Source organism: Sciurus carolinensis, unplaced genomic scaffold (assembly GCF_902686445.1).
Source record: "Sciurus carolinensis unplaced genomic scaffold, mSciCar1.2, whole genome shotgun sequence".
Lineage (NCBI taxonomy): Eukaryota > Metazoa > Chordata > Mammalia > Rodentia > Sciuridae > Sciurus > Sciurus carolinensis.
In genome coordinates this window covers 30,233-39,934 of record NW_025920391.1, presented here as the reverse complement: position 1 = coordinate 39,934, position 9,702 = coordinate 30,233, and the positions used below count along the sequence as shown (strand labels likewise).

The 9,702-nt window shown below is 42.3% G+C and overlaps 1 protein-coding gene across 1 annotated transcript; it reads left to right on the top strand.

Annotated features, from left to right (window-relative positions):
• The first annotated feature begins 8,645 nt into the window (after positions 1 to 8,645).
• On the top strand, positions 8,646 to 9,593 carry LOC124975674 (putative olfactory receptor 2B8). The gene has a single exon (XM_047538266.1). It carries the CDS (start codon positions 8,646 to 8,648, stop codon positions 9,591 to 9,593), a length of 948 nt encoding a protein of 315 aa, XP_047394222.1.
• Positions 9,594 to 9,702: the final 109 nt, after the last annotated feature.

Sequence of the window (9,702 nt, the reverse complement as noted above, 5' to 3'; positions counted from 1 at the left end):
ATAATATCAGAAAATTTCCCAGGCCTGAAGAATGAAATGGAAAATCAATTACAAAAGACTTACAGAACACCAAATGCACAAAAATCACAACAGATCCACACCAAGGCACATTATAATGAAAATGCCTAACATCCAAAATAAAGATAGGATTTTGAAGGCTGCAAGAGAAAAGCATCAGATTATATATGGGGGAAACCAATATGGATATCAGCAGACTTCTCAACCCAGACTCTAAAACTAGAAGGGCCTGGAACAACATATTTCAAGCTCTGAAAGAACATGGTTGCCAACCAAGAATCCTATACCCAGCAAAACTAATCTTCAGATTTGAAGATGAAATAAAATCCTTCCATGATAAACAAAAGTTAAAAAAATTTACAAATAGAAAGCCTGTGCTATAGAATATTCTCAACAAAATATTCCAGGAGGAGGAAATGAAAACAATGTAGGTTGGCAAAGGAAGGAACTACCTTAAAGGAAAATCCACTCAAAGGAGAAACCAAGCCAAGTTAAAAACCAAAAATAAGCCCAAATGATTGGGAATACAAATCATACCTCAATAATAACCATGAACGTTAATGACCTAAACTCATCAATCAAAAGACATAGACTGGCATAATGGATTAAAAAGAAAGACCCAACAATATGCTGCCTGCAAGAGACTCATTTCATAGAAAAAGACATCCACAGATTAAAGGTGAAAAGATGGGAAAAAAAACCTACCATGCACATGGACTCAGTAAAAAAGCAGGAGTTTCCATCCTTATATCAGATAAAGTGGACTTCAAGGCAAAGTTAGCCAGAAGGGATAAAGAAGGGCATTTCATACTGCTTAAGGGAACCATTAAGCAGGAAGACATAACGATAGTAAATATTTATGCCCCAAACAATTGTGCATCCCTGTTCATCAAAGAAATCCTTCTCAATTCCAGGAATCAAATAGACCACAACACAATAATTCTGGGTGACTTTAACACACCGCTGTCACCACTGGATAGATCTTCCAAACAAAAACTAAACAAAGAAGCCATAGAACTCAATAACACAATCAATAACCTAGACTTAGTAGACATATATAGAATATTCCATCCACCAATGAGTGAATTAACTTTCTTCTCAGCAGCACATGGAACCTTCTCGAAAATAGACCATATGTTATGCCACAGAGCAGCGTAACAGGACTGAACCAGGAGGACATATACAAACAGATCAATATCAAGCAATTAAATAGAAGAAGCCATTAAAAACCAACCATCCAAGAAAAGCCCAGGACCAGGCGAATTCTCAGCTGAGTTTTACAAGACCTTCAAAGAAGAACTCATTTCAATACTTCTCAAAGTATTCCAGGAAATAGAAAAGGAGGAAACCCTACCAAACTCATTCTATGAAGCTAATATCACCCTCATACCCAAACCAGGCAAAGACACGTCAAGGAAAGAAAATTTTAGACCAATATCCTTGATGAATATAGATGCAAAGATCTGTAACAAAACACCGGCAAACTGTATCCAAAAACATATTAAGAAACTTGTGTACCACCATCAAGTCGGGTTCATCCCTGGAATGCAAGGATGGCTTAACATCCATAAATCAATAAACATAATCCATCATGTCAATAGACTTAAGGATAAGAATCATATGGTAATTTTCAATTGACGCAGAAAAAGCGTTCGACAAAATACAACACCCTTCATGCTCAAAACACTAGAAAAAATAGGGGTAGTAGGGACATACCTGAACATTGTAAAGGCTATTTATGCTAAGCCCACAGCCAACGTCATTCTTAATGGTGAAAAACTGAAAGCATTCCCTTTAAAAATGGGAACAAGACAGGGATGCTCTCTTTCACCACTTCTATTCAACATTGTCCTTGAAATACTAGCCAGAGCAATTAGCAGACTAAAGAAATTAAAGGGATATGAATAGGAAAAGAGGAACTTAAGCTGTCACTATTTGCTGATGACATGATTCTCTATTTAGAGGATCCAAAAAACTCCTCCAGAAAACTTCTAGACCTCATCAATGAATTCAGCAAAATAGCAGGTTATAAAATCAACATGCATAAATCTAAAGCATTTTTATACACAAGCAATGAAACATCTAAAAGGGAAATGAGGAAAACAACTCCATTTGCAATAGTCTCAAAAAAAATAAAGTACTTGGTAATCAATCTAACCAAAGAGGTAAAAGATCTCTACAATGAAAACTACAAAACATTGAAGAACGAAATTGCTGAAGACCTTAGAAGATGGAAAGATCTCCCATGTTCTTGGATAGGCAGAATATTGTCAAAATGGCCATACTTCTAAAGGCACTATACAGATTTAATGCAATTCCAGTTAAAATCCCTATGACATTTCTCATGGAAACAGAAAAAGAAATCATGAAATTCATCTGGAAGAACAAAAGACCCAAAATAGCCAAAGCAATCCTGGGCAGGAAGAGTGATGCAGGAGGTATCACTATACCAGATCTTAAACTCCACTATAGAGCAATAGTAACAGAAACAGCATGGTATTGGCACCAAAATAGACAGGTAGACCAATGGTACGGGGTAGAAGTCAGAGAGACATACCCACATAAGTACAGTAACCTCATACTAGACAAGGGTGCCAAAACTTACAATGGAGAAATGATATCCTGTTCAACAAATGGTGCTGTCGAAAATGGAAATCCATATGCAGTAAAATGAAACTTAACCCCTATCTCTCACCCTGTACAAAACTCAACTCAAAATGGATCAAGAATCTAGGAATTAGACCTGAGATCCTTCACCAAATAGAAGAAAAAGTAGGCCCGAATCTCCATCACTTTGACTTAGGACCAGACTTCCTTAACAAGACCCCCATAGCACAAGAAATAAAAGCAAGAATCAAGCAATGGGATAGAGTCAAACTAAAAAGCTTTTCCTCAGCATAGGAAAAAATCAATAATGTGAAAAGAGAGACGACAGAGTGGGAGAACATCTTTTCCACACACGTTTCAGACAGCACTCATCTCCAAAGTTTATAAAGAACTTAAAATCTTTACATCCAAAATACAAAGAACCCAATCAATAAATGGGCTAAGAAAATGGACAGACACTTCACAGAAGAAGATATACAGGTGATCAACAAATATATGAAAAAGTGCTTGTCATCCCTAGTAATTAGAGAAATGCAAATTAAAACCACCCTAAGATTTCATCTAACTCCAATTAGAGTGGCTATTATCAAGAACCCAAGCAATAATAAGTGTTGGCATGGATGTGGGGAAAAAGGCACACTCATACATTGCTGGTAGAGTTGCAAACTGGTACAGCCACTTTGGAAAGCAGTATGGAAATTCCTCAGAAAGCTTGGAATGGACTCACCATTTGACCCAGCTATCCCACTCCTTGGTTTATACCCAAAGGACTTAAAATCAGCATACTACAGTGATGCAGGCACATCAATGTTCATAGCAGCTCAATGCACAATTGCTAGATTGTGGAACCAACCTAGATGCCTTTCAGTTGACAAATGGATAAAGAAACTGTGGTATATATACACAATGGAATATTACTCAGCCATAAAGAAGAGTAAAATTATGGCATTTGCTGGTAAATGGATGAAGTTGGAAAATATCCTGCTTAGTGCAATAAGCCAAGCCCAAAAAACCAAAGGTCAAATGTTTTCTCTGTTAAGTGCATGACAATATATAATGATTGGGAGTAGCGGGGAAGAGAAGAATGAAGGAACTTTGGAGGGTGTAGAGGAAAAGGAGGTGGGAATGGAAAAACAGAATGAAGCAGTATTATCCTATATATATGTATGATTACATGAATGGTATGAATATACATTGTGTGCAACCATAGAAATGAAAAGTTGTGTCCCATTTGTGTATAATGAATCAAAATGTGTCTGTAAAAATAAAAAAATATAAAATAAAATAAAATAAAATTAAAAAAATAGAATTGAAGAAAAAGAACATTCCTAGCACTCACCTTCATGATTTCACTTATTCAATAATTTCGTGATTTCATCTCCTAAATCAATCTCCACATTTGAAGATGGACTTGTAAATGCTACATATTCAGAGAATAAGATAAAGCACTTTGCATAGTTTTCTCAGAATGTACCACAATTACAGTTCACTTTGATACTGTGTTCAGATTTCCAGAATGCCAGCTCATGAATTTAACATTCACTCAGCATAAAAGTTTTGAGGCCTAGAGTGCTTGGAACCCAGAGTTAGGTACTAGGGATGGCAGATGGAGAGGAAGTATGTTGTGACCTAGAGAAGCTCATATCTAGTGTGGAATAGGAAGTCAAAGTTAATTTGCACAACACTGATATGGCAGTGTAAATTAGAGGTATCATTCTTATTCAGTGCAGAAAATTGTAGCCAAAGCTATTTGAGGCAAAGAAGCTGTTTATCAGTTTTAGGAACAATAATTCCAGTATTGAGGTGGAAGCTGAGCATCTGGTGGGAAGACCTCTTAGGAAATGGATTGAATGGATGGATCATGAATACTCTTGGATATGAGAAATGGAAGGTATATAGAGACAGCAGGTCACCCTTAGTCAGTCTGGTGGGATGAGGTGGACCACTGGTGCTGCCTTTCCATAGTCTTCCTCCTCGTGTCCCCTGAAGCAACTGAACCCTGGATACCCACATGAGGCTAATGAGCTGCTTGGGGCAGGATGCTCTCGGGGCCACTAAAGCAGACACATTGAGCTTTTCAGTCCCTGAAGCATGCCCCTTGCTTGGTGGCTCATAAAATACTCCTCAGGTGCAACATGAGCCAGTTTACAGAGACCTCGGGGTCAGCCTCTGCTCAGCTCCAGGTTCAGTTGTCTGCCCTTGGGTCCTGCTCCCTGTGTGCACCACGGCTCTGTAGAGTCAGTGGGCAGTTTTCCTGTGCAAACTGGGTTGGCTCCTGTGCTGATGGTAATTTGAAAGGCACTGATGTTGCCTTTAACAGAATCTGAGTGAGTAGCAGTCTCCACTCCCCTCGGCTGCCATACTCATCCATTTTCAAGGGTTGTCCCAGGGTGGTGTAGTTAAAGCCTACTGTTAATATATGTGATTTAGATGTATCCTACGGGTCTGCTGTACTGCTTCATCCCCAACCCACAGTTAAAGCCTTCTGTTGATATATATGATTTAGATGTTTTCTAAGGTTTCTGCTCTACCATTTTACTCCTGACTCTGCCTCCAGGTTGGGGGCAACACCCACCATTTGGTAATCTTTGAATTACTATATTGGGAGCCAGCATTCATGTGGTTTCACAGATACTAACTTTCCCACCAACATGCCAAACTTCTGGTTTCATCCTTGATAGACTATCTTGCTCCTGCAGAAGGTAGATGAGTGTCTGTGACCTTCACTGTTATCCTGTGGAAGTTGATGCTTGTTTTTGGTCCAACTTGTATTCAGTTGCACCCTAGGTCAGTGGGTTCCCCTCACCCTGATCCAAAGATGGTGGTGCTTCTTTGAGCATTGACGTCAGCACATGATTCTGCTATTACAGTGTGTCCTGGCTAGAGGAGGAATATGCACTCTGGGTTAGGGGAACACCCTGCACTACAGAAGTGACAGGGTATAAGTGCTGTCTTTCATTCAAACTGAATGCAAGGTGGTATGACATACAGGTGTGAAATCTGCATGAGATGCTAGATCTGTAGCATGTGGTGAGATGTGCATGGGAGGAAAGCCCTTATCAGATGTTCCTGCCAAGTTATAGGAATTGGCTTTGCCTGTTACTGTGGACTTCCACCATCCATACGCCAAAGGATTAAAGAAGTAACAGTGTGATCAGCAGTACTCTAGCTATCATGATCACAACCTTGTCTCTGAGTGTGGGATGGGATAGGACCAACACCTTCACATTAGGCTTATACCAAACAGCAGGCCTGTATAGCAGAGAGTCACTGCACTTGATGGGCAGGGTTAAATCATACTATTCTATAGGTTGAATGCCCCTCAGATATATTGAAATGCTAAACTCCAGCACTTGTAAAAGTCATCTTATTTGGAAATAAGATTTGTGCATATGTAATCAAGATAAGATGGGGATTTGGTCCATTTGGGTAGATCTTAAGCCAGCATGACTGCTCTCTTCTAAAGGAGAGTAGGAGAGGTTGACAGGGAACAGAAGATCAGCATTGAGTGTGCAGTAGAGGCTGAAAGAGGTGTGCAAGTCCTGGAATGCAAGGGGTGCCAAAAACTACCAGAAGCCCAGAGACAGGTGTCAGAGGAAGCAGGGCCCTGTGATGCTGATTCTGGACCACTAACCTTCAGAACTATGAGGCAATAGATGGCTGCTCTCTTACGTCATCTGGTTTGGGGTCTCTGCTATGATAGCCCTGTGCAACAGGTACAGCCACATAGAAAGTCATGTTAAAGGCCTGTGCTGTCTGAATCTACCGTGTGGAGCTGATTGTCCTACGCCTCCTACCAGAATGTGTGTCTGTGCTGACTCCACTGTGTGGAGATGACAGTCCTACGCCTCCTACCAGAATGTGTGTCTGTGCTGACTCCACTGTGTGGAGATGAGAGTCCTACACCTCTTACCAGAATGTGTGTCTGTGCTGACTCCACTGTGTGGAGATGACAGTCCTACGCCTCCTACCAGAATGTGTGTCTGTGCTGACTCCACTGTGTGGAGATGACAGTCCTACGCCTCCTACCAGAATGTGTGTCTGTGCTGACTCCACTGTGTGGAGATGACAGTCCTATGCCTCCTACCAGAATGTGTGTCTGTGGTGTCTAACTCCACTGTGTGGAGATGACGGTCCTAAATCTATTACCAGAACATGTGCCTGTGCTGACTCCACTGCGTGGAGATGAGAGTCCTACACCTCTTACCAGAATGTGTGTCTGTGGTGTCTAACTCCACTGTGTGGAGATGACGGTCCTAAATCTATTACCAGAACATGTGTCTGTGCTGACTCCACTGTGTGGAGATGAGAGTCCTACACCTCTTACCAGAATGTGTGTCTGTGCTGTCTGAATCTACCGTGTGGAGATGACAGTCCTACGCCTCCTACCAGAATGTGTGTCTGTGCTGACTCCACTGTGTGGAGATGAGAGTCCTACGCCTCCTACCAGAATGTGTGCCTGTGCTGACTCCACTGTGTGGATATATGGCATTAAAGGACAAAGTTTGAGTGTGCATGACGGTTTATTACCATGTGTCTTGGTCATGGAGGAAACAAAGTAGTTGCATCTTTGCAAGAGACCCTGTTTTTCAGGTGTCTGATGTTTCCCTTTTACAGGAAATAAGTTATTAACAACTATTATTTGTGATTTTCTTGTGTTTTCCCCTCATACACTTAAAAATGTCTGTAACCCTGAATTTTTTAATCAATTTACTATCACAGCTTTAAAGGATATTTTTATTTGTATCTTCATGCCAGATTCCTTTTTAGATTGTGCTGTTATTATCATATTACTCTTGGGCTGGAGATGTATCTCAGTGGTAGAGCACATGCTTGGTAGGAATCAGACCCTGAGTTTTTTCTAGCCCCACCAAATTAGAAAATAATAATAAGACATTATTTCCTATCAAACTGGCATCATGAGAGAGGTATGTGTGTATGTGTGTGTGTGTGTGTGTGTGTGTGTGTGTGTGTGAGAGAGAGACAGAGAGAGAGAGAAAGAGAGAGAGAGAGAGAGAGAGAGAGAGAGAGAGAGAGAGAGAGAGAGAGAGAGAGAGAGAGAGAGAGAGAGATAAGGGAATGGAAGGGAAGGGAAGGAAAGGGATATACGGGGCAGATTTCAGGCCCAATGAAAAGATAATTATTTTTGTGAGATTGATAGTTTAGAAGTACAGAATGAGAAATTGAAAGAACAAATTGATTGGTTACACTGAAGGAATTTAAGAGTCTTGAAGTGAGAGAAAAGAAAAGATTACATGTTGGGCTGGTGGTTGCCCAGGGTTCTGCTGAAAATAGTACCAATGATGATTACTCAGGATTGGTCTTCCTGAAGTGTGAGGTTTGTGTGCAGCAAATTCAGAAATCATGTCCAGTAGAAGATTTTTCAATCAATAAAGTGGTTCCAGTCTGTAACAACACAAGATTACCTTGGTTTCCTCAATAAAGCACATTGTTCCCCTTTAAATAAAATTGCCAAGTAGATTCCTTTCTTATGCATCTTTGGAAAATAAATTTGTTCTCTGCACAAAACAGAATAAGAGCATCAGTCTGCAATATTTCAAATCCAGATAGATGGATCAGAGGAATAGCAAATTTGTAACTTATTCAGGAAAATTAGATTTAATTTTTGGAGAAACGATGTTTTTTTTGAAGTTCATTCTGTCATGGAAAGGCAGGGACTTGAGGCAGTGAAGAAATCATGCTGTGGAGTGAGTTTAAATCCTGTCTCTTCCACTGACTAGGTGAGTCTCCAGGAGAGTTCTGAACCTCTTCCACCCTCAGTGGCCTCACGGACTCAACAGAGGGAATGGCCACGCTACGTCTTGAGAGGAGAGGCACTGGAAGTGCGTGGGCCACGGGAGGCCTGTGCACTTAGCAACCGATCACACCACTCTTGCCAACAAGGAAGGGACAGAGGAAGCACCGAGCTTCCTAGTCAAATCCACCTACCCAGGCTCCAAGAAGGGTGAACTAAGCCTTCAGGAAGAGGGAAGAGGGGCTGTTGGTGCCATGCCGCTGCAATGGAGAAAGCCAACCACAGCTCCTTCTCGGGCTTCATTCTTCTTGGCTTCTCCAGCAGGCCCCAGCTGGAGTCTGTACTCTTCCTTGTCATCCTGGTCTTCTACTTTCTGAGCCTTCTAGGCAACAGCACGATTATGTTTCTGTCCCTTGTGGATCCTCGCCTCCACACTCCCATGTACTTCTTCCTCTCCAATCTCTCCTTTATGGATCTCTGCTTGACCACCTGCACTGTCCCTCAGACACTGGTCAACTTCAGGGGCAGGGGCAAGACCATCAGCTATGGTGGCTGTGTGGCCCAGCTGTTCATCGCCTTGGGGCTTGGGGGAGTGGAGTGTGTGCTCTTGTCTGTGATGGCCTACGACCGCTATGCAGCTGTCTGCCGCCCGCTGCACTACACGGTGGTCATGCACCCCCAGCTGTGTTTGCGGCTTGTCGTGACTGCCTGGATGACGGGGTTCAGTAACTCTGTGGTGCAGACGGCGATGACCATGACTCTGCCCCTCTGTGGTAAGAACCAGCTGGACCATTTCTTCTGTGAAGTCCCGGTGATGCTCAAACTGGCCTGCACCGACACCTCCATCAACGAGGCTGAGCTCTTCGCCGTCAGCGTCTTCTTCTTGGTGGTGCCTCTGTCTCTCATCCTGGTGTCCTATGGCCACATTGCTCATGCAGTTCTGAAGATGAAGTCGGCCCAGGGCAGGCGGAAGGCTTTTGGGACCTGTGGCTCCCACCTCCTGGTGGTGGTCATTTTCTTTGGTACTCTCATTTCCATGTACCTCCAGCCACCCTCCAGTTACTCACAGGATGTGAACAAAAGCATAGCTCTCTTCTACACTCTGGTGACTCCTCTGCTGAACCCCCTCATCTATACCCTGAGGAACAAGGAAGTCAAAGGTGCGCTGAAGAGACTAGTAGTGGGGAGAACCGTGGGCTCGAGAGAGAGCTAGCACAGGGGCTCAGGCCCATGCCTTTGTGTACTGCAGAAGTTGTAGCTTCACCAGTCTCTGTAAAGCACCTACTGTGTACCAAGCACTCTCTAGGTACTTGAGATTAGAG